Below are 25559 nucleotides of genomic sequence, written 5' to 3'. Positions count from 1 at the left end.
CTAGCATTAGTTATCTGCGGATCTGTTCAGTGCACAAACTGATTACTCTTAAGTGCACAAGAACAGACACACTGTCTAGTTCAGTGGTCACCAACCTGGGGATCCTGATTTACAGGTAGAACCTCTTTTGGTAGATCCTGGGCTGGGGGCACAGCGGGGCATGCGCGCACATGCACACCCACTGCCCCCAGCTTCAGCAGGTCAATCTGTGAGGGAGGGAAGGGGCAGGAGCCAGACTGAGCCCCTATGGTAAGCAGCTGACCATGCGGCCCAGCCAGGAGCAGGGGAAGGTAAGTGGGGCCCCAGCCCGGCTGGGTGGTGGGAGGATTGGCGCCTGTGGGGGGGTCCTCTAAGGGCACAGGCAGGGGGGACTCCCACCCATCTCTGCGGCGGTGGAGGTGGCAGAGGCTGCTGTCACTGCACCTTGAGCCCTGCTGCAAGCTGGCCACGTGTGAGTGCAGCTCAGCTCAGCTCAGCAGCGGGGACTCACATGGGGCTGGCCCCACTCCAGCCGGGTCTGGGAAGATCTGGTCATTTGGGGGGGGGGGTGTATGCGTGTGGGGGGGCCCATGCCTCTCCCTCATCTGTGCTTGGGGCGCAGCGGGCAGCCCGCAGCAGCCGCCCCATCCCACGCACAGCTGGGGGAGGCATGAGCCCTCGGGGCCTCTGACATGCTGTGCCCAGCAGCAGGAGCCCTTCCCCACGTGCCCCTGGACTGTGGAAACTTCCAGACCCAGCCGGGCCAGGGCCCGATGCCACGTTCCTCTGGCTGCCAGACGGGTGCAGCTCAGTGCAGCCGCAGCACAGCAGTGGGATCGGACCCTGGCGCAGCTGGGACTGGGACACGCTGCAGTCCAGCCATGCAGGGGTAGATCCTGGGGTGCCCTGTAGTTCCAAAAAGTGATCTTCACCGTAAAAAGGTTGGAGATCACTGGTCTAGTCTGTAAGGCAGGAGTGTCAAGGATACGGCCCGCTGAGTTGTACCATCCAGCCTGCGGTGCTGCCTGTGAGTGTTGGACTGGCTTGAGGTGGGCTGCCCTGCCACTGCAGGTGCTAGCCCCAGCCCTGTGCACTGCATGAGGGCCACAGAGTCAGTCAGAGAGTGCGTCACTGTGGTACAAGTGACTTGGTCACACTGGATTGACCCTGAGCGCCGGATCCGACGTCTGTGCGCCTGACCTGGCTTGCGGAGTAGCCCTGCGCTCCTCATCCAGCCCACAGGGCCAGATGAGTCTGACACGTGCAATAATGTAACCGTACTGCCGTTCACTGCATATATAACAAGGACCCATCTAATGGGAAAGCTTCTAAGGCAGCCCGTCCCAAACTGACACGGGTCCAGCAATTTCAAGACTGCTACTAAAAGCGTAAGTAGGGCCGGACTGTTGTAGCTGTGATGGGAGAAAAATGGGCAAAGCGAAATTATTTTTGATTCTATCTTTTATTGGACCAAGTTAATAAAAGGTATGACCAAAAAAACCTCTGTGTGTTGCATTAGAGGAATAAGGCGCTCTGAGAAACAAGGTACTAAGTCATAAAGAGGTGTGAAAAGATTAGCTTCTGCTGTTATTTGTACCTAGTGAGTATTGATTGAGCTTGGATAAATATATGCTCTCAGTTACTGCGTGGGGTTTTTTTCCATCCTGAGGTTACACACTTAAATGGAGGACAGGACATTGAAAAATTACACATTTTACAAGCTAAAAGTCATGAACCAATCTGTGGGATCGAAGGGAGGGATCGTAGAGTGACTGCCGAAAATGTTAAGCACTGGATATACTTACTGAGACGTGAGATCTCAAGCTGAACATCATCTACCCTTCTTCCTTAGGGTGATGAAACACTGGTAATAGAAACCCTAGCCACAAACCTGGAGCCACAAACCCAGTCAAACTAGGGCTGGGTATTTGACTGGTCAAATAAAATCCAGTCAATTGACTGGTCACATATTGGTCAAAAATTGTAAAAAAAATTGCCAATAGGTCCAAATAACACACAGGGAAAAAAAATTAAGAAATATCTAAAAAAAAAAATTGTATTTCTGCCAAGAAAACCAAAAAAAGTTTTTTGTAAAATTGCTGTAATGTTTGACTGGTCAAAAACATGCAGTCCATTGACAATATTTGACTGGCTTGTCAATCCTAAATCAACTAGATCATAGTCTTCAAACAGGTGTGTCTGTATCCACAGAGCCATGGACCATAACACCACCCTGGAACCTGAGACTGTGACTTGGGAGGCAGGCTTACAGCAACTCTCCTGTAAATCAGTGGATCAAATTAGGACTAACGACTTCCAGTTACCATGGTTATTATGTATTTGTATTTCCACATCAGTTGGGAGCCCCAGTTATGTACCAGGATCCCTTGTGCTTTGTATTTACAGCGTAAGTGTGCTTTGTACTTACTGTTAGAAGGAGTAGAGGACACAAAAGAATAATATTCCTCTAATGATATAGCACAGCCTTATGGAGCGAAAACAGGAATTAAAGCCTTAGAGGCTGGTTCTACCATGTACGTTGTTTTCATCTTCAGTCCTTTAGGTTTTGGTACTGATGGTGTTGGATACAGCAGAGATGACAGATCTAGCCAATTATTCAAACACCCTGATACGATAAGGTTGTCAGATGTAAACACAATTTTAGCAGGTCAAGTCAGGACCAATGAGAGAATGGGCAGGACCATCTGCAATGAGGCTGGAAACGCTTCTGATGCCAACTGCAATGTTACCCACGCCGGGAAGCCAGGCACCCGTGCAGGATGTGGGACTGAATTAAAACATGTGCTTCTCCAGCCTCATACACATCATAGCACTATATCATGACTTTGAAGGGCCTGATCTAAGTGTACCAGCATGATAAGTCTTTGCCTCTTTTGTGACTAGTACTGGGGACAGGGCTCAGTGTCCAACCACGCCGGATCTCGTCCGTCTCAAGCAGCAGGTGCTACTGCCAGGGCCCGGGAAGGCTGACAAGTAGGAAGCCTCTTAGCAGCAGGCCTCTCCTCGCCGGGTCTCCTCTCTCCTTTAGGCCGGCGGCGTGCCAAGCCTCCCGTTTTTCAGAGCTGGATGTTGCAGGCACGCCAAACTCCGGCCAGGCCTCCAGGCCCGTGCTCACCACCCCCTTCCCAACCGACGGGCGCTATTCCGGGAGACTTTTTGGCCAACGTCATTCCTGGCCCTCGTGAGCGCCGCGTGCCCCCGGCAAGCCCCGCAGGCCGCGGCGGCGGCAGTCGGCGACCACCCGCAGGCAGCGCCCAGCAGCCATCGCAGTGGGCCAAGGGCCACAGGGCACCTTTTCGCCCGCGCCGCCAACCCTCGGACTTCCAGACGGCTGCCCCCCTACACACTGATGGGGACAAGTTATACAAGCCCGCTGGCACCGCCCTGGCGGGGGGAGCCGGCGGCTGCTGGCCCGTCCCCGAAGCGCAGCCTCAAAACCCCAGCTCGGGGTGGGAGGCCGCGCCGAAGTTTGAGGGAAGCCGCCGGCCGCGCTGGAGGCCGCCAGAAGTTTCCAGCCGGGCCGTCTCTCCTCCCCCTTCTCCTCCCCCGCCCCTCCTCCGCCGGCCCCTTTGCGCCGAGCAGCTATTTCCAGACCCTTCCACCCCCGCCCGGCCACATAAAGGCTCCCGGCCGCCGCGCACGGCTCGCACCGCCCGCATGAGCGCCGCCGCCGCCGCCCCGCAGCCTCCGCGCATGGAGGGCAGCGCCGAGCCGCTGCCGCCGGGCTGGGAGATCAAGGTGGACCCGCAGACGGGCTGGCCCTTCTTCGTGGACCACAACAGCCGCACCACCACCTGGACCGACCCGCGCCTGCCCGGGCCTCAGGTACCCGGCTCTGCCCCGGCGCCCGCGGGGTGCTCGCGGCAGGTCCCGAGCGGGGTTAGCCTCACGCGGGGCGGGCGGCCTGGCCGGTGTCCCCGCTGGCCGGCTGCCTGCGCCGCTCTTGCGGGGGAAGCCCCGGCTCTCTCCACTCCTAATATGTCCATGAGAAGAGGAGCCTCCGGGGGTGGGAAGAAAAGCGCTTGGGGGTGCCTAGGGTGGCGGGGGTGAAAGGCGAGCCCCCCCCCCGATGGGAGAGGTTCGTGCTGTGCCAGCGGGGGGTTGTCGGGGGTGTGCAGCTGCGAGGAGAGAAGGAGTGAATTGGGAGGTGTTCAGAGACCCCTGGCAAAACCGGCTTCTGTCTCCCCTGTTCACCCAACTTGGGTTGGGTGCTGATCCCATGAGCTTTAGACTTGTGCAGACAGCAGGGCTGGAAGGGACCTGGTAAGATCATCGCGGCCACCCTGAACCTTGTCCCTTGCCCCTTGCCTTTTACTTCTGAAGGTCCTCGAAGCAGCGATGGTAAAATGCGGCTGACGCAGCGATGGTAAAATGCATTTAGGCCGGCAGTGGCATTAGTGACTGTGTCCAAGAGGGCTCTCGGGGACGGGGTAGCACATCTGAGGCAAAGCTCCCAGAGCTGCTCAGGCCTGTGCTGAAAGGAGTTTGGGTGGACGCTTTGGAGCCGCACATTTGGCCGGCAGCCTGAAGGCCTGGTTGCTTCAGCTGCCAGGGAAGGTTCCTGACGCTTTGGAAACTAGTTGGAGCTTCCAGCTGTTGTCTCAAAATGGTGCGGCACTAGCGGGACGAGGCCTGGAAGCTCGCAGGCGGCTGCTGGGTAGTGAAACTTTTGGATCATCGTGACATGGGCAAACTATCCTGACGGTCACTGCTGCTTGGCTGTTTTATCAGGGCCATGGTAGGACTTAGGGCCTCTTTGCTGAAAAAGGATTGTTGCCTGGGCTGTCACATAAACAGAACCCATTTAAAGCACCTTAGTTTTTTTTTTTTAATTGTATTTAGAAGAGGCCGGGAATGTAATTTGATAAAACTAGTCTGTAGAAACCGAATTTCTTTAGTAACTTTTTTTTTTTTTGGTATTTGTAGCCTCTCATAATGTAGTTTTCAAGTAATAAATACAACAGATGAACACGGCGTATTAAATAATGGAGTGAAGCTAGCTTTTTCCTACCGTTTTGAAAAGGCAGATCCAAGAACCCGACAGAAAAGGAATACGGTGTTAGACAGAAGTCAGAGGAAATTATATGCCTTTCTGCAGTGTTAAGTGACTTCTCACTCCACTGATATATAAATCAAGTTACATGGTTCAGAACCAGTGGGAGGAGAAGGGTTGTATGTTTTGTTTTTGCTTTTTTTTTTTCCCCCATAATGTAAAATTTTACTGAATGTGGCAGTTCTACCCCCCAAAAAATCATTGCTATCTTTATTTTTGAAAGTTTTTTTCTTTTTCAAAGTTGTATTGATAAGTATTGCTTAACATCAAAACAATTGTAAAGATATCATAGAAAAATATAGTTCAATAATACTGTCAATATTAAATTTAAAAAAATAGAAACAGTTTTAACTTGCCTTCATTCAGAATGCCCTCCTACTATAATGGGACCCCACTCTGGCACTGCTGCAAGGCATGTAATAAATATTTTAAGTTTTGCGCAGTCTTCAGTTGTTTTACAGTTAGAACTCCGTATTTAATGACTTCTGTCCTAAAAACGTTATCCCTTGGGAAACTAAGAGGAACAGGTCCGTATTTCAGCTGTTTTTGATCATGTAGAAGCAGGGCATTCTTGAACCAAGTTAGGGGATCAGTGTTCTTCATCTGTGATTGAAACCTAATACATTCTCAGCCCTATTTTATCTTGGCACCTGTGATAATGAAAAATGACACCTTTCCTGCAGTGTTTCAAGGATGATGTTACAAATAGTAGTTTAGGAAAAGAAAAACTGTATTTTCACTCAGCAAGATACAGATGGTTAATTGCACCTGCCTCTGAGGAGCAGTTGTGGAATAACCAGTTTTTCCAATTTGGAAAATAATTGCATATGTTTCACAAACTGCAATTTGCATGTTATGGGTTGTTCATCTTGACACGGGATAGTGCTCCCAAACAAGAGAAGGGGAAGCTGTTGATTTTGAATGCTGTTTTCTTATGGGCAAAAAGACAACTTCAACTGATACTAATAAATCTTTTGGTTGGATAATAATGTTCTGATACAGGCCTTGATTTGGGTCCACTTCTAAATCTTTGCTCCCATTTGTTTTAGGAGTATTCCACAGTAAGGTACTACTTTGCTTTAAACAGGTCTCAGAATTTGGCCCTAAGAAAATATTTTCTTGTTTTCTGGAGTGTGTGTGTGTGTGAGTGAAAGTATCATCCAAAAAAATAATGATTCATCTTTACTTTCACAGTCAACTCTACATACAGACTTTCTGGAGCCATGTCTTAATTATGAGCCTTATCACAGTGAATGAAAGGAAACAGATGAGTTGCGCAGGCAGGAAGAGAACACTTTTCAGAGTGTTTTTAGTGGTTTCTTGATATCAAGGATTATTTGAAGACTGTAGAACTGAGATGCTCACTGTTTGCCCTGCTATAATACAATTAATTCTAAAAGGACAACATCTTTCAGTGGTGCCTTTATCATTTTGATAAGTTCTTAAAAGCAGTCAGTAAAAACACTGATTCCATGGATTGCCCTACTAATGATAAAACACAAATTAAAAATGATCCGTATCTTTTCAGTCCTTTTTGAGTGACCCATGCAGTGACTATTTTTTTTTTTTTTAAGCTGTGAAATGGAACATAAAAGGCGAAGTCAATTTCTGGCTAGTTTACACAGTGTAACTACTGACTTCAGTAGATCACTACAGATCTAGAGTAGTGTAAGTGAGAAGAATTGGGCTATATTCAAACTTTAACCCCTTTTCTATCAATAGAATTGGGAGTTACATTGTCATTTTAACCAGGAGGTTATAACAGACTGCCTTTGTACCAGGTGGTCCTCTGCTTTCATTATTACCTCTTAGCTTGGGGCAGGGAAAGTCTGGCCCATGGGCTAGATTGGGCCCATGGACTCCATTTCCCAGCAGCCCCTGCCCACGTTGCTGCAGCCCGGTTTCCATGGAGACCCCAGCAGCGGTGGGGCCATGACACCAGGGGGCCAGGGTTTCGGAGGAAACCGGCCCCAGCAGCGCTGGCAAGGTGCACAGTTGGGTGCGGAGCTGCTCCAGGGCTGGGATCTTGCGGTGGTGACAGCGTGGTCTGGAGCTGGGGCAGAACTGTGATCTGCTGCCCACATGCCCTGGGCAGGGGTGTATGGGCAGCGGATCACAGTTCTGCCCCAGCTCCAGATCATGCTGTCCCCACTGCAAGATCCCAGCCCTGGCCCCAGAACAGCTACCCATCCAGCCATGCGCCCTGCCAGTGCTGGTGTGGCTGGTCTTCCTGGACACCCTGGCCCCATGCTGTCAGGGCCCCACTGCTGCTGGGGTCTCCATGGAAACCGGCAGCAGTGATGCAGGCAGGGGCTGCTGGGAAATGGAGTCTGGCTGCTGGCCTGATCTACCATTTTGCCGACCCCTATTTTGGCCTGTATGAAGAATGTGCATTTCTGTAGTCTGTTCCATTTTTCTGAAAGGGGTGATTTGGAGGGGATATGTCCTGGCTAGCAGCTTCGATGCAAACACCCTTGCTCTAATAACTGTGGTATCGGGCTGGATTAGGGACAGTGGAAGGGATCAAGAAGGAATAACAAACCTGTCTTCACTGTAGTGAATAGCGGCCGTATGTTTTTGTGAATGACTGACTGAAAGCAGTGAGCCCACTCGGACAAGTTTTGTTAATAACTGTTTTCTGGTTATTCAGTTCCTCATTTCTTGAATGACTTGTTTTTCATGTTATGGAGCGTGCACCCACAGGCAGTGACTGGTGACTATCAGTCACTTAGTTCACAATACACCTAGGACTGATGTTTTTCTTATAGCTTCTGTGGTAGGACAGTCTTTCCTGATGTATCTGTGTGTATATGACCCTTGTGTTCTTGGGTAAAATTATACTGTCATAAGTCTGATTTCTGCTAAGAATTTTTTTTTTTTTTAAGTGGATCGCTGTGTTCAATGGGCTGCATCCCTAGAAAGCCCGAAGATTAAATTGAAATGATGGTTTCACTTAAGCCCCCCTTCCACGTGCAGCAGTCGTCTTGAAGTTTATCGCAGCTAGAGACCACCAAAGGCATTACTTGTAGTGAGACTGATCACCATGTCGTCAGGGGCAGCAGGCTGGAAACTGTGACCAACTGGCACAGCTTTGAACTGTCCCTGAACTGTGGTTACTGACTCTTATCAGTCGTGAAAGTAGCAGTTCTTGACGCTGTCCAGCCAACGATGATTTTGTAGCTGGAGAATTAGAGCATCGTGGAGAAGTCAGGCTGGAAGGGACCTCCAGAGGCGTCTAGTCCAACCCTCTGCCTGAGGCAGGATCATCCTTGTCCAAACCATCCCATACAAATCGTAGTCTAAAGTCTACATAAGATTAGTGCCAATGACGCAAAGAATGCCTGTTCCTTTGTTTTAGGAGGAGTGTGGGGAACAGCTGTATACATGTAACCGCTAGAATTAAATCCTGTAGACGGCAATCCTGACTATCTTCCCTCTCGCCTTTCTCTTACTCCCAAATATCAGCCTTCACTCAGTGGATGAACATGGGTGGAGTTGTAGAAAACATTCAGCACCGAGTAGTGCTACCAATGTATGCCATGCGTTGCCTTGTATTTGGATTTTCACTGCATGCACAATCATGCCCACAAATTCATCCTTTTATGACTGTAGAAGTTGTTGTATTTTTGATTCCCCAAACCGAGACATGTTAGGACTTGATTAGGAGTGATATGCCCTCTTATCTAGGAAAGAGTGTTGTGATGGCATTTTTCGCCTAGGAGGCTTGTTTTTTGTCACGTATGGCCAGTGTACAGGCATGACTGAGGACCTTGCCTCTGATTAAGCCAATGGAGTAGTCTTTGCTTGGACAGTGGTGAACCAGATTTTAAGCAAACATTCATACCCATCAGAAGTCGCCTGGGATGGATAACTAATACTACTCTACTGTGAAAGCCTGTTTATCACTCATCTGTGGCATCAGTACTACATTCCTAACCTGTTTCCAGATTAGATGAAATCTTCTGACTTTGGGTCTAAATAAAATGGTCCTTAACTGGCTATTAGTTTCCTTTTTGTGTGTGACAGCCTTGCTGCTTCTTGAGGCTTGTTTCTTTGTCTGTGTCCTGAGGATATGGCATGCAGTGAATGTTAGGAGTGCAGAAGACTGTAAGCTTGCTTAGGAGGCCAGTGGCCAATGAATAGATATAAACTGGTAGAGCCTGTTGTCATCCTTATGATCCTTAACACACAAAAAAATCTTATTTCCCATTACAAAGGGCATTACTTCAAACCTACCAGCTCAAAGGTGATGGGATTAGAGGAGCTGCTGTTTCTCCCTTGAACTCTTCTGTCTTTATCAGTTGTGTTTTTCCTCGGGATATGTTCAGTTTGGCCCATCTGATGCAACTTGTGTGGACCGACATTTATGGGCATCAGGGGCAAGTGTCTTCATGTTCTGGGCTAGGACGTTGCAGCATAAGAAGGAGCTCAGCAAGCAAGAAAATCCTCGTTTTAAGTCCTAAAACAAGGCATGACTAGGTTGCTTTTATTAATAGCTAAAAGCATGGATCACAACCCCTGAACCTGCTTAGGACTTGCAAGTTAGATTTGTTTCTTCCTTCTTTTGATGTATTAATAGAGAACACATTGCTGCAGTACTTGTGAGGTACATAGATAGCAATTACATGCCTATTAACCAGGATTAACTAGACAAGTAAAATCCTATACTCACTTGTGTAAGGCATGAAACAAAACATCAGCATTAAATAAATAACACGTCAAAAGCAGGTTGCTATATAAATAGGCTACATGATGTGAAGAGAAGGTTTGCTTTTTTTTTTTTAAGGTAACTCATGAGATTAAATTTACTCATGAGTTATCCTCGCTTTCTTCAGTCACTTGCTAATGATATCTCGCTCAAAACCCCATGCACTTATATGTAAGCACTAAATGAATGAGAGTATATGATCTGAGACTCGTGACAGAGTTACTTGGTTGCAGTCCATGAATTGCAGCAATGAGAAGCACTAAGTAGAGAAGCATTGATCTGGGAGCTGGTCTTCCCTTTGCTCACGTTTGTAGAGTGCTCTGAGAATGAGGAATGGAGAGCACCTATGTAAGTGTTTTGGACAATTGTTAATGCATGTAAACGTATAGCATAGTTGAGAACTGGTTAAAATATATGTTTTAGTTAATACACTTCTTACAGCAAACATTTTGGGATGTGCTGGCTTACGCCAGTAGTAAAGATGCCGTAACACTTGAGTTGCAGCTAAAGACAGCCATTGCAGATTTGGCTATAATTAAATTAGAAGAGGACAGGGATCAGGGTTTTTTCTTTGTTTATTTGTTTTAGTTGAGTACACTTCTTTTTTCCTGTGACATTTGTGGTCTCTTATAAATGCAACTATTGCTTTCTACTTGGCTTAGAATATAAGCTATTAACTTTTTTTTTTAATTGTCATTGAATGAACACATCTGTTTGAAAGTAGATTACGTGCACGTACAAAACAATTTATTCCCTAAAATGCCACATGGCAGTCTTGGTTGGTTTATTTTATATTGCTGTTCTGTCTTGTGAGAACTTCTGCTCCCTGAAAACATGAAGCCTGAGCCTACAACCAGCACTGGTATGGAACAGAGCTTGAACCTACCCCAGGGGTGGGCAAATATTTGGGGCAGAGGGCCATTTACTGAGTGTTGGCAAGCCATTGAGGGCCGCATGACAGGCAGCCCAGGGCAGATAAATATTAGTTTTCTACATTTTTAGGGGCCCCGCGGGTCAGATAGAATGGCCTGGCAGGCCGCATCCGGCCCCTGGGCTGCATTTTGCCCACCCCGACCTACCCCTCCTCTGAAGTGAATGGGGGGAGCCTTTGCTACTGCTGCTTTTTTTAGTGATTTGCTGGGTCAGGTTCATGATGTCACTGAAATCAGTAGCAAGTGAAGGGTCCTGGATTGGACCTACAGTTTGAGAGGTGGGGGGAAAAATAAATTTTTCTTGCAGCAACCTTTTAAATAGGGACCTACCAAAATCACAGTGGAAGTGGGCTGCACAGCGGCTCCTTTAATCTTCAGGTTCCCTTGCGTGCTGATTGGTCCTTGCTGCTCGCTTCTAGGGAGGAGGCAAAAACTGCGGTTTTAAATATGGTGCAATTTTTGCATTCTGGCTAGTTAACAACAAGCTGCCAGGGTCTTCAGCCAATCGATGGTGGGAAGCAAAAACCATGTCATATTTAAAACCATGGCTTTTGCCTCCCCACTCATTTAGGAGTGGGTGGCAGGACCTCTCTGCCAATCGGCAGCAGGGAGGATGGGATGCATAGGGGAACCTGAAAGACTAAAGGAGCCACCATGTAACCCATTATGCTGCAATTTTGATGGGTCCCTACCTATAAGACAAATCCTAGTGTGCTTGGCTTCTAAAAATTCATTTAACATCACACATGGGTTCTTTCCCCCTCCGCCCCCTTCTTGTCTATTTTATCCTTTCTATAAGAATTGGAGAACAGCTCACTAGTATAGTACATGAAGTGTGCTTTTTTTGTTTAGAGGCCTAATCCCCTGGAATTAGTGAACACAGCTTGTGAAAATTGTTAGATTTGTAGGGGGTTTTGCAAGCAACAAAAATACTGTTTTTAACTATTTGTATATAATAGCACTCCTGTGCCCGCTCTACCCCACAGGTAGTCTCAGATTCAGGATTTTGGGTTTGATGCACCCGTTCAGATACCATAGCTTTGTATTCAGGGTATTCTGGCAAATGTCAAGATATCGGTACAGTTGCTTGGATTAGTTCAGTAGGTGTTTGCTAAAGTAAACAGTGACTGAAAGCTCAAGGCAGGACTCCAGGAATTGTCCTACTGATAATGACAATGGGGTTTTGTCTTTTAATATGAAAGAATGCCTGGGAAGTCAGCTGGGTGTGTTTTGAGTTGCTTCATCTTCCATCATAAAAAGACTGTGCTGCTGCACAGAGCTTGTCACTACAATGATTCCCTCTCTTCTTTCATGGCCCACTTGCTGAGTGTACTCATAAAACATGGAATAAAGTTAAGACTCTTAGTTCCACTCCAACCATGCCCTTTCCATGTGAAGCCAAGTGCAGGATGTAGAGTGGCATGAGGTGTTTTTTCCATGTGCACAACTAGTGCTGGCTGTACCTTTTATTTATCCTGGTGATGACCTCGCAACAGCAACACATGCTTTCTTCACCAAGAGGTGTGATCATTTAATAACCCCTTAGCTTAGCCTCCCGCATTGCCTGTCTCCGTCATTTCCAGCGTATTTGGAATGCAGCAGAACACTTTCTTGTTCATTTAAGCAACCAGGTTCACTTGATGTTGGTACTCTATATATATATATTTTTTTTTAGAGGAGTAGCTTGTAAAGTGTTGGATTGGCTCAAAGCTTATGCTTTAAAAAAAACCAACCAAAAAAACGAACTGAAGTGTCTGTGTTGCAGGTGTTGGCTCAGAGCTTGGAACCTGTTTGGGGGGGAGGGGTGTTGCAGTTACATACTGTATGCTTTGAATAAAGGAGAGGGCCTACATATTTTATACACGCATACATATACATGTACACACACAAGTTATTTATATATATATTTTTTCAAACTGTCCTTACTTTTCAACACTTTCTCTTCATCCACTTGTGTTTAAATTCCTGTTTTTTCTTTAAAAAAAAAACTGTAAAAAAAAATAAAAATAAAAAAATAAAGAAATATTTAAAATGTTCAGTGCTCCAACCAATTCTGAGGAACTTCAACCATATTAATGATTACTTGCAGGTTTTAAGCTCTGTGACAGTCTGAGTGTGGCCCTGTTCCTCCCCACCCCTAATTTTATTAAGGGATGTTTTAGTTCATTATGCAGCAGTGGTGCGGAGGAGTTGGACTTTTTTGCTTTCTTTATTTGAACCAGGAAGGGTTTATCTTACTGTATTAGTCATTTTATTTGTATGCAGGTTTGTCCTAAATACAGACTCTGAACAAATAAACCTAATCTGGCAAGTAACTTTAAACTGAAACTGCGAAGCACTGATACTCTTGCACTCTTGCCCCTGTGCTGAAACGTTCCTGTGAAACCTTTTTAGGGGGATCCCAGAATTTTCACCTTCATGACGTTATAGTGAAAAATGTCTAGCTCCCAATTTTTCTCTCTTCTTCCTTGCTTCAATGACGTTCTTTTTAGATGCTAGGAGAAACTTAGATCCTTGCCTATCCAAATGTGAATTGAAACTAAAAATGCAACCATTAAAATTATCTAGTTCTTTTTAAAATGTGCATCTACGACTATTTCAAACTATAATAAAAGGCCCAGATATACAGAGGAACGAAGACCAATTTGAAGTACTTTGACTGAAACAAGGCCTATGTAGCCTGTGGTTTTTGTGTTCAGGGTCCTGTCTCTTGGGGGTTTTGAATGATTAGAGGTTTGTTCCCATCTTTGAGCCTTTGTATTTACTAGAAAAACGTTTTTCTAAAGGTTCTGAATTACAGAAAAATTCGAGGGTCTGATGAATTTCACATGGTCGCTTGGTTTCCCATGATAAGGACCAGAGATCACAAGGAGAACAGGACTGGAGGCAAAGTTAAGTTGGACAGATAAAATGATCAGACATGCAGATTGTGAGAATGACATGTCCACAGTGGATAACCGTAGAAGAGATGCATCGCTGTCACACTCAGACACGGGGCCACATTCAGACACGGTCTATGGATCTAGATCTTTGGGGGTGAAGAAAATGGACGTTTGCAGTAAATCATTTCCAGTCTGCTAACCCTGCAGTAAATCCCCACTGAAGTTCAGGCTGTTTAAAGCACCCTCATTAGTGGACTTCTCAATTGGTAGGAAGGTTCCCTGCAATCTACCTTTTTAGTGAAGCCTTACTACCTACCACAGGTCTGTGCAAGTGCCAATTCAGGCACAGGCATAAGGAATCGAGGTTGATGACACTTACCACATAACACATGGAAAGATCTTGCATAAAGTTTCATATTGATTCATTACTGTGGGTATGAGATGGCATTTGCAATACTAGAAAATGTGTTGAAGGCCAAAAACTGGGGGACTATCTTGTAAAGGCTTGTCTGCACAGACAGTTGCACTGGCATACAGTAACTATTTTTAGTCAAATTGTTGTGGCTGTTTTTTTTAATTGGTACATTTAGACCAGGAAAAGCCCTAGGGTAGATCCAGTTACTAATCTAAAGTGCCTTATACCAATATAGCTAACTTTGCTCTGCTAAACCAGAACAAATCTTACCAGCATACGCACTCTTGCAGCATTCAGTGTATGCCCACGTTGGAGGGCTACCACTTTACATAAAATCATCAACATTTTAAAATGTAGACCAGGCCTTCCTGCCATTAAGTTTTACTATGCTATTTAGTTGGCTGGTTGTTGAGACCATATGCCAATCAAAGGCGATTTTAAAAAAATCATGGAACCAAGATGGATGCTTGTTACTGTTGATACGTGTTAATTAAGTCCTTTTATACAAAAAATGCACCAGTGTCAACTGTTAACTCAAAATCATTTTGTGTTTTATAGATGACTTCATATGGAGCTTTTAATATTTCCACTTAGTTTAAGAAAAGGCACCACCTACAACTTGTTGCTTTGTTACTTTGGAGTGTTTACTATTTATGAGTATTTGGTGGTAGTGCCAGTTACAACTTTTTTAATGCAATATTTGCATCCTTTTGTTTTTCTGGAAACTATTGCTAGTTTAAATTTTATCTTGTTTCTATTGACTGGTACACTTTTTTTTTTTTTCCATTTAAGCAATTGAAAAACCATTACAAGTCTGTTAATTTTGAGGGTTTTTTCCAAGATAATATCTTGGTAGGTTAAAACATTTGTATATGAAAATGTGGCAGAAGGAAGTAACTTGATTTACATGTGACTCATTGGGAGAGAGAGAGAACAAGGGTCACATCAGCAAGATTGCATGTGTTTTTGCTAGCTATGCCTGCTTCCAGTCAATGCAGTACATATCACACTTTATCTTGCATAATAAAGTAACCAAACATAGGTGGGCCAGAAGTTTGAGAGATGAAAGAGAGACAAAAAAAGAAAAAAAAGCCGGGATAAGAAAATGCTACTAGTAATTTGCAATATTAATTAAAAGGATAATCTGGACCAGGAAAAGGAGGTGTAGTTGGATCACTTTCCCTAAACTTGCTATCGGATATATCCCCATTTCATTATACATGAGGCAGAGGGGGATAAAGTTGTGTGTTGCCAAAAGAACAGTGGTCATATGAGTACTTGGACTGATGCATGTTTTAACTAATGACAGTTATCTGTCCCTTCACTTGAGCATGAAAAAGAATTGAAGCTATAAAGACTAAGTAAATCCTTAATTTTCCAGAGGATAGGTTTATAATTATTTATAGCTCTAGGGGTAATAAGTGATAAAACTGCCAGAATACAGTTCAGGCTCTCTTGCTTAACGTGGGCCTGTCTGGACTTACTAAATTTTTCCCCTGAACTTTTCCTCCAAGCGAAAATTTGGCATTAAAAAAAAAATTACCTTCTTTGCACTGCTGGTTTTGCATTTTTGATATGGGGTTGAGTTGTGGAGGAAGATCAGTCAAAGCTGAGTTAATTTGCAGGTACAGGCTGTCCAATGAGTTTGAAATGGAACTACTTTTCAGAGTGTCTGTAGGTAAAGACTTCCTTTCCAGTAGTTGAATGTGAAGGGCAGAAGTCTTCAAAGCTTCTCTTTGCTTTGCTGCATTGGAGGACTTAGGACCCACCCCCAAACCTAATAGGCACTTAAGGGTTTGTTTGCTTTTTAAATCTTGCTACCATGGACTCCTCTGGTTATAGATATTCTCTAGGAAAGGTTACCATGAGTGGATTTGGGATTTTGTTAAGGGGGATGCAGGAGCAGTTGACCAGCACTACTGGGGGAGGCTGCAGCCCCGTTCCCATCAGGGCAGATAGTCTATGCCAGAGGAGCAGCATCTGGGAACTCTCTTCAGTCCCTCAAAGCAAGCAAATGGGCAAAAAAAGCCACTTCCTTCCTCTCTGAACCCCCTTCCTTCTTCTCCTTGCTCAGCAGCACCTCCCACTTCCCCCCTCCCTACCCTCTCACTGCTGCTATCATTATCTCAGCCTGGGGGTGGGATGAGCTCCAGAGTCGCTCCTGCCCCACTCCAGCCAGGCTGCCTAGGGAGCAGGGTCAGCTAGGGACAGTGGCAGCAGATGGGTTTCCCCTCCCCATGCCTGCTCCGAGGCTGGCAGTGAACACCCAGAGAGATCAGGCAGGGAGGATGGACCTGCTGGCCACAGTCACTGCCTAGCTTAGTCTGGCCCCCATGCAGCCTTGGAGGGGGCCAGGGGTGGCTCTAGAGCTCCTTTTGGCCCTGGCTCAGTTGGGGACAGTGGTGGGGAAGGGAGAAGGGGAGAGGAGGGAATGAGCACAGAGGGAAAGGGAGGAGTGCTGAGAAGTTGTGGGGGGGCAGCGGTTCTTTAATTTTTTTTTTTTTTGGTATGGTCCCTGAAGCAAGTCTGTTCCCACAGCATGGTCTGAAAAGGCTGTGTGACCATGCCACTGGACTCCCTCTGGATCTGGCCCTGAAAGTTATTGTACTGCTTCAGGACACCTTATCTTTTGGGGAATCCCTGGCTGTCCTCCTGACTGGGTCTGCCTCGAACCCTTCCTTAGCATTGCCAATACAAAGGACCACTAGAGGAGAAGCCACCTTCCCCTTCTGCTATAAAACCTCCCTTTTGTGGCAGGGTAGGATGATCTGCACATGGAGAGAATGCTTCATGCACAGATCTAGGTGGGGCGATTTGCTCCGAAATATGTAGTGGCATCCAGAGTCCTCTTTCGTTCTGCGAGGAACTCTCTCCTCGCAGGGAATGTGCAGAGCAGCTGCTGTAAACCAAGCATGGCATTTAATGACTCAGCACTGAGCAGCAAGGTGTTTCTTCTGTGTGTGTTGGCTCCTCAACTTTTCTGACTGCCAGGATTGCTAGGATCGAACACTGTAGATGCAGAAGTAAATCTGTGATACAGAAGGAAGGGAGAATTGGAAAAGAGGAGCCAGCTATTTGATCTTGGGGCTCGTCTCCGTCTCCTTCTCTTCTCTCCCTCTCCACCAAGTACATTCATGTACAGGGGCTGATCTGGCTTTTGGTGTAAATCTGAAAAAAATCTGTAGAACTTAAACTAATGTAAAGAATTACTTGTAGGCTCTGTAACTGTTTGGAGAAGCTAATTGGAAATTCTTTGAACACTTCCTGGACCTCACTGTCCTAAATGCCTTCAGCAGAGTTTCTTCTGATTTTAGTAGTATTAAAAAAAAGAGTTCAACGTGAGCATCTCTCCACTTGCAATTGCATTTGTTCCCATTTTCTTTGTTATAACAGTAGAATGTGTTTTCTGCAACTTCTAGAGCTTCCTGAATTTGAGTAATCTTTTTGTTTTAAAGAGGTATAGGTGTTTGGGAGGATCTCTCAGTATCTATTTGGTAAATTAGATGATTGCCATCTTAGTGAATTAGTCTGCTCGCGTATGGATATCCACATAAAACTACAAAACCCCTTCTTTTATTTTAAATAACTTGAATGTATCCACCCTAGTATTACATGTCCTCTTATTAAATTCCGTTCTTACTGAATAATGACATTGCCCTCTGAGTGACAGAGGTGCTTGTTACATGATCTTACTTGGAGATACATCTGGAACTTGGCCCTTAACAGGGCCTCAAAATAGAAAGGCCGTTGTAGGAAGAACTTTATTAGAGGACTTGTGAGGGGTATTGGTACAAATCACTTCCATCTCATGTAGAAGTTTAGTATTGTATAATAAACGTATTGGGCACCATGTATATTGTTCATTTCCCATGTTGGATTTCTTCCTATGGCAGCGGATTCATTCCTCATTCTTAGCTGGAAGCAGCAGCATTCTCCAGCACTCCACATCAATAACACTCTTTAAATAGACAGTGGGAGAAACAATGCTGATGAGCACTGGCCTTCTGTTAGTCTCTGGTTTCTCAGAGAATTTCTTTTCGCTCTTAGCTGCTGCATGGGCTTTATTTGCAAGGGCGCTGACAGAATTGTTTCTGGTGCCTCAAACTTTGCTGTAAAACCCAAATCATTCTGTTGAAGTTGGAATTACACCAGCGTAACAGGTGTGTGCGTTTTTAAATAAGACTCACTGGGTGTGCCCACACATGCAATTAATTCAAAGCAGTAAAATTGTACTTTGAGTTTATTACTGTGGGGTGCCGCATTTGAATGTGTGCCTGGGACCACGGCATGTTGAGCCAGGTCAGAGCAACCCTGACTATAGCGGCAGAGCTGGGGGCTCACCCTGCCAGCACAGCGCTGCTCCGACCCAGCCAGCCCCTCCGCGGCACGAGGGTGCTCCAGCGCAGGGCTAGCCGGCCCCAGCCAGCTGTCGGTGTCTACATATACATTGCTCTGCACTAAACTCTGGTGCAGTATTTACAAGTACTAACTTGTGGTGTTGCCTGTTAGTTTACTGTGCCATAATAGGTGCTGAGACGTTTACTGTGAAGCTGATTAGGCAACTCCGCAAAAAACGTCTTGTATAGCTGTGCCTGTTGTCAGGAAATGTGACATATATGTTTAAGCTTAAGTCACTGTATCAGGAGTACTAACTTAAAAAAAAAATCCCTTGTTCAAGAGAGAGATCAGGACTTTTTTTATGGGCAGTGGTGTGGTGGATTTGTTTGGTGGTGGTTTTTTGTTTTTTCTTCTGTCCTCCTGCTCCCCTTCCCCCATTGGAACAACTGCTTGGTTAGACTTAAATGAGCTTTTGAATGCAGTGCATTCTTCAGGTCTGAGGAAAAAGCAGACCCAGCCAGTCCAACCATGATAAATAATTTGTTCAGCTTTTTTTTTTTTTTTTTTCATGCTGCATGCAGTTCTGGATGATTTAGTTCTTATTCTCTTTTTGGAAACGTAATGGGAACAGAGGAGATTAAGCTTAGATATACACAATTCCATTGCTTTGAAGGATGAGTGCTAGGCTTACTCATTCTTATAAGATGCATGAGCCTAACTTCTGAATCCTAATTTTTTTTTTTTTTTTAAATTTTTAGGAAGGCCAGTCATCAGCAAACGGTCCATCTCGTGACAGCCCAAGGCAGCCACAAGCGAGAGAGGGAAGCATGGGATACCCAAAACTTCGTCCTGGCTACATCCCGATTCCGGTCCTCCATGAAGGCGCTGAGAACAGACAGCAGTACACATATTATACCGCTCCTCAACCTGCCACGCAACGATTCAAGGCAGAAACTTCTCCTACCACAGTGCGGTCGCAATCACCCTTAAGGGGGGCTTACGTCTGCTCGGAGTCCCCTGCTCGGGGACCAATTGAACCTGCTCAGACAGATAAACAATGTGGACAGACAACAGCAGCTGCGACAGCCCCGGTTCCAGCCTCACATGGGCCTGAGGTCAGTTGTCGGTATTGCTGGGGTGTTTTGCATTGGAGCCTTTGCCACGCTTACAAGCTCAATGTCAATATAGCTCAGAAGTTCAAACTTACCACAAATTGCATTTTTTTTTTTTTTTTTTTCCCCCACAATACTTTCAAAGTATCTAAGTGGAAAATTACATTCATTAATGATTCTGCTGGCAGTCTTCAGCATTAAAGGCTTTTAACTTTCTCTGGCTTTACAAGGTCTCATTCTCAAATGAGCCGCATGTAGATTGTTCTCCTACTTCACTGGCTGATTTTCAGTGGAATTACTTGTGATTTATTTATTTATTTATTTTAATACCAGTGTAAGTGACAGCATAGTTGACCCTCTGGTGTCCTGTGCTATAGATATGGAAAAAATATAAAGTTAAAAATTGAAAGTAATAAATAGAATCTCTTTAGAAGCAACCATACTGCACGTTTGTCAGCAGTATTTTGCAATCTGATGTTTCACAGGCTATAATTTTATACTTAATGTGAACTCTCTAAAAACAAAAAGCTTTAAAAGTGAATTGCTGAAAACTTGTGTTTCTCTTTCTCTCCTTTTGATAGATTTGTAACAAAATCAGTAATGGCAAAGATTTAAATGCTCTGCTTGCTTTGCATGTCAGAAATACTAGATTTTGGTTTGTATCTTGCTGGAGAATTGGAAGTGAGATAATGTGCTCACATGGACTAAATCTAAGCATTGAGGGGTGGTTTTCCAGCTCTGGATTAAATAAGGAATGGATACTGAATTTGAGGTCCTCTCCATACTACAGCTTTCAACCAAGCTGGTTGTCAAAGTGGCAGGGTTCACACCGAGCAAGATTTGTGCCCGTAAATGATGTGGCTAAAACTTTGTCTCGGCTAACAGCGTTTAGTACCTGACTAAGCTGGTAATATTTTTATAGCTGTTTTAGCACACTGTTAAGCAACGTGGCTCAGAACTTGTCCAGGATTGTGCAACTTGGCAGAACGGTGGAGAAGTGCTGTTGGCACTGCTCTCTTGCACTTCCTCCCTGTGCTCTTCTTCCCAAGACATAACGAGCACTCCAGAGAAGGTGACTGCCTGTAAACCTAGTGTAGACAAGGACTTGTTTTCCTAAAATATCCATCCAATGTAGTGACTCCAATGCTCGTGATACTGGGATTTGTAGTGTAAACGGAAGCCACCAGCATTGTATTACTTAAACTCTGAAAAGGATTTCAGCAACGGTGGCTGAATGAAATGCTAGCACCAGGAATATGATGCCATTGCTAACGCTGGTGATACTGCAGGCACAAGAAGCTGCAGGGGAAAAAGAGACTAGTGTATACAGTCCAGCCCTAACTACCTACAACATCATAGGTGAAAGAACCGAGATGAGTCTGTTTAAATCCCTGTGACTGTGTGAGGGGGGTGGGGAGCAGTGGGGAAAGAGGAATGGGGCTTTTTTCCCTTTATTAGTTGCTTAGCTCTGCCCCAAATTTACCAGGCTGAGACGAGCAAAAGAACAGAGTTTAGAGCAGAGGTGGGCAAAATGTGGCCCGTGGGCCGCCAGGCCATTCTGTCCAGCTTGCGGGGCTTCTAAAAAATGTAGAAAATTAATATTTAGCTGCCCTGGCTGCCTGTCATTCAGCCCTTGATGGCTTGCAAAACTCAGTAAGCGGCCCTCCGCCTGAAATAATTGCCCACCACTGGTTTAGATTCTGATTAAAATATCTCCTCCCTCCTCTGAGACTTGGGAATGCTACAGCTCAGGTTTCTACCTATTATAATGATTGTCCCACACTTGGGTAGTTTATCCACTGGGTCCCCAAACAAACATATCAAGTTGGCCAGGATTAGATGTTTCTGATGTGCAAACAATCGGATTCCATCCCCCATGTTGGTTTGTGTGCATTTGGGAACCGTGACTATCACCAGACAATTAATGTAACGATACTTTCTGTTTTTACAGCAACCTCAGTCTCCTTCAAATTCTGAATTGCCACCAGTTTCTCCCCAGTCATCTGGCAGACCCAATGCAGGAAGCCATCAGCTCCCTCGAGGTTATATTCCAATCCCTGTGATCCATGAAGAAAATATCCTCAGGCAACAACCACAAGTCTACCATCAAGCGCAGAAGACGCACTACCCTGCTCAGCAAAGCGATTACCAAATCCACCAACCAGTGTATCACAAAATTCAGGCTGATGAGTGGGAGCCCAAGACGACACGGGCACAGTCTCCATTCAGAGTGTCTCAGAAAGGCTCATCAAGTCGTGACAGTTCACCAGCCAGAGTTACCGCCCAGATACAGCCCACAACTCCTATCAGAATACAGACTGTTGTGGACAGACCACAGGTAGGCAGACTAGTCAGAAATGTGACTTTTTAAATTTTGGGGTGTATAGTAGTTTTGCTTGGCACATCCTAAGTTAAACACTTGGATCTTACTAGCGATACAGATATTCCCGAAACCTAATTCCAGCACTGAGTTCTCAGCTCCAGTAAATCCAGTTTACTTTACCTGAAATCTAGATTTTAGTATATTTTAAGAGTTACCATGTTACCGAGGGGATTCTGTTCACATCTAATGTAGCACTTCCCCACAAGATGCATGAACAACTGAAATTTAGAGCCAAAGCAAAGAGAGAACTTGGGGTACACCAAACCAACTGGTTTTGACATCCAGAACAGGATTCTCATCTTGTTTTACCAGCAGAAATGAAAGTAATTGCAATGAAGTCTGTCTTGTATAAGTGGTTTGTGTGGGTTTTTTAAGCATATGTAATGGGAGAATCAGGTTCAGGGGGGTTGCTTGAAAAATTGCAGCTTTGCCTCATTAATGTCTTTTATTGTAGCACCAAGTGAAGAAAATTATTGGTGCTTTCTCATAATGAAAAAAGATTAAAAATACTTAAAATATTTTTAAGTGTTTTTTCATCTAAATTTAGGAACAACATGTTCAATTCTGTGACTAATTGATTTTGAGACTAATTTTTCCTAATGGAGCACCAGTGTGTGCTTTCCTAGACGAGCATGTCTGAAATTGAGACCTTTGGAATAAGGAGTAATACAGCTACTTTACATTTACCAATTTCAGACTCTCAGCTCCCTAGTCAATTTGGCATAATACCTGACTATAAAATGGATATTACAAGGCACCTGTAAGCTAACTGAGTGCCTTCAGGTTACATGGCAAATCGGTTACAGGCCCAGAACCAAAACTCAGCTGTGACTGACACTACAAGGCTACAACCCTTTGCTAGATTGCAGTTTGGGGACATGCTATTAGTTATATATGAGAGAGACAAAGGGAGGACTACATTTTGATGTAAGGTAAAACATCCTCATGGGATGGTAAACTGTAACAACTTCATTTTATTAAAGCTTTTTTTGGTTAGTTGTAGAAATGTTTTAATTCTGAATTGTTTTCAAAACAGTTTTAAAAGGTATGGGAAACTGGATTTTTTGAGAGACCTGACTAAAAACAGCTAAAACCTGGCACAAGACCATGGATTAGTCTTCAGTTCATAAGTTTTGATGAGAGGAATTGGTTCTACCACATTCTCTTTCTACCTTTTGATATATACTCCAACTCTGTGCCAAACAGGGCATGGGCTCGGGTCCAGATTTCCCAGAAGGGAGAGGGGGATGCTACAGTGGTCTGTGGGAATCTGCATCTGAGCCCATTGTACTTACTGGGCCAGTTCCAGGTTATAAAATCTGCCTTCCAGTTTTCTAGTCCTCCCGAAGGATCAGCTTTTCAGTTGTTAAACTTTGGGAATAGTCTGTGATTGGTAAAGACTATGTTTACAAACCTTAACAGTGCTGATACTAGTGTCCTGTAAGAAGCTGGTTTTGATGAAAGTTTTTCTTAAGTAGCAGTTAACTTTGGCATGATGGAAAAGATTTTAAGGTCCTGGTTTTCAACAGCAACTAATGACTTCAGGTGCTACCACCTCAGAGACATTTTAAAGGGCTCGTGTCACTGGCGATGCGTCGGGGGTGCACGCAGGTGCATGTGCACCCCCTGAGACTGACCGTGCACCCCCTGGAAGGACCAGCTGCAAAACCGGAAGTGCCGGCGGAAGCGTGCTTCCGGTTTTGCCACTGGTGGTTGTGGTCAGCGATCTGGTGCCCCCTCCCAGACTGGGAAGCACCAGTCGCCCATGGCTCATGTTTCGGAAGGGAGGTGTCTGGCACTTTAAGGCAGGGGCGGGCAATTATTTTGGGCAGAGGGCCGCTTTACTGAGTTTTGGCAGGCCATCGAGGGCTGCATGACAGGCAGCCCGGGGCAGATAAATGTTAATTTTCTACACATTTTAGGGGCCCCGCGGGCTGGGTAGAATGGCCTGGCGGGCCACATCCAGCCCCTGGGCTGCATTTTGCCCACCCCTCTTTTCAGGTGTCTGAGATTGGAGACCCAAAATCACAAGGTCCTTTTGAAAAAATTGAGCTATGGGATTGCAGTTTCTTTAAAAAACACAACCCCCCCCCCCCCCGCAAACAAATTAAGAGTTGTTGTTTTCATGTCTCCAAAAACCAAACAAATCTTTTTCTTCCTGTTCAGGCTTCTCCACAGCAAATATCGCCTCAAGAAACCTCCCCAAGACCGCCTCCTGAGAGCAGAGCTGAAAACAAAGCAAGCCCAGTTCCACCGTCTGGAGTTGGGGCACCGTCATCTTATATCCCTGTGCAGGTTGTTCACAAAGAGCCAGATGCTAAACCACCGCCACAGAAACCTTTACCTGTGCCAGAGAAGGATGATAAAAAGATTTCCTGTCCTCCTAAGAGTGCACCTCCAGAGGAGAGGCCTGCTCCTGAAGAGACGCCAGCACCGAAGACCATGGAAGAAGTGGAAGAGCCACAGAAGCATCCTGGGGTTTTGAAAGTGGAGGCAATTCTAGATAAAGTACAGTTGCTTGAGCAGGCAGCGGATTCCTTTGAAGGCAAGAAAAATGACAAAAAATATTTGATGATTGAAGAATATTTGACCAAAGAGTTGCTAGCCCTAGACTCCGTGGACCCCGAGGGTCGTGCAGATGTGCGCCAAGCTAGGAGAGATGGTGTAAGGAAGGTCCAGAATATTTTGGAAAGACTTGAACAAAAAGCAGAAGATGTCCCAGAACCAGATGAAGCTGATGGACTTCAACCATTCTTTCCAGGGAATGATAAACCACCACAGGAAATCATGGGGATTAATCCTGTGATGGATAAAAGCAAGGGAGATGCAGGTAAACAAGTTGCCAGAGAGGAAATCAAAATGGAAACACATCAGCCTGAAACTAAGGAAGAAGTATTTACCAATCTTGCGAGCACCACAAACCCATCTAATAACCCAACTGAACCATAGCTACATGCAAAATTTATAAAGCTCTCGGACTTTTAACTCGAAGTGTGTTTAAGTGAATTTTAAGTTGCATGCATTTCAGGAGCTTTTTATCAACCGGTTTTTAATCAACATAGCAGCTTGGGACACAGTAAACACTTGGGTAGCTGAACAAGGGGGCTATAAAAAAAAAAAAAAAAAAGTAATGCATTTATCCTATATTCTTACACAATAGAAAGAGACATGTTTCAGGCCCTGTACATCAGTCACTTCTGTGCCATCTGAGTGCAAAAACCCCTCAGGGTTAATATTGATGCATGTTGTATTGAAATGTTTCTTTTGCAGGTGATTTTTGTAAAATCAACGCCCTGCGGACTTAGAATCCCAAAATCCTTCTATAAATGTAGCCACTCTAACAAGAATATTTTATTTTTAATGTTCACAATTGGGCACTTTAAGTAATGATATAAAGACAATGTGTAAGAAATGGTAGGGATATTTATGTGTGTAGGACTTCAATGCTATATTTTAAAAGGGAAATAAAATAATATAGAAACCTGACTTAGTCTTGTGGTTTATCAGCTAGAAAGCTGAGTGTATTTGGAAATTTTCTGCTCTTTTTGGAAATAGGAATGTCTTTAATGCCCTGTTTATAGTTTAGATAACGTTTGGTCATCTGTGAGTTCTGAGCAGGACTACGGTTAGCTTTGAGTCCATTCATATAACTTCCCCTTTTTTGCAACAGGATAAGAAGTATTTGGTTTTGCATTTTGATTTTTAGTGATACTTTTCTATTTCATCACCCACTTTT

General features: G+C 44.9%; 1 protein-coding gene across 1 annotated transcript; it reads left to right on the top strand.

The window, feature by feature from the left end:
- The first annotated feature begins 3580 nt into the window (after nt 1–3580).
- Nucleotides 3581–25309, top strand: BAG3 (BAG cochaperone 3). The gene is made up of 4 exons (XM_090058173.1): nt 3581–3825; nt 19087–19443; nt 21392–21778; nt 23990–25309. The coding sequence occupies exons 1-4, from the start codon at nt 3658–3660 to the stop codon at nt 24770–24772; spliced, it is 1695 nt and encodes a 564-aa protein (XP_089914299.1). The 5' UTR covers nt 3581–3657; the 3' UTR covers nt 24773–25309.
- Nucleotides 25310–25559: the final 250 nt, after the last annotated feature.

This window comes from Crocodylus siamensis, chromosome 7 (assembly GCF_052110815.1).
Source record: "Crocodylus siamensis isolate JL-2025a chromosome 7, ASM5211081v1, whole genome shotgun sequence".
NCBI classification, from domain to species: Eukaryota; Metazoa; Chordata; order Crocodylia; family Crocodylidae; genus Crocodylus; species Crocodylus siamensis.
The sequence above is the reverse complement of the archived record's forward strand: the minus strand, read 5'-3'. Positions and strand labels throughout refer to the sequence as shown.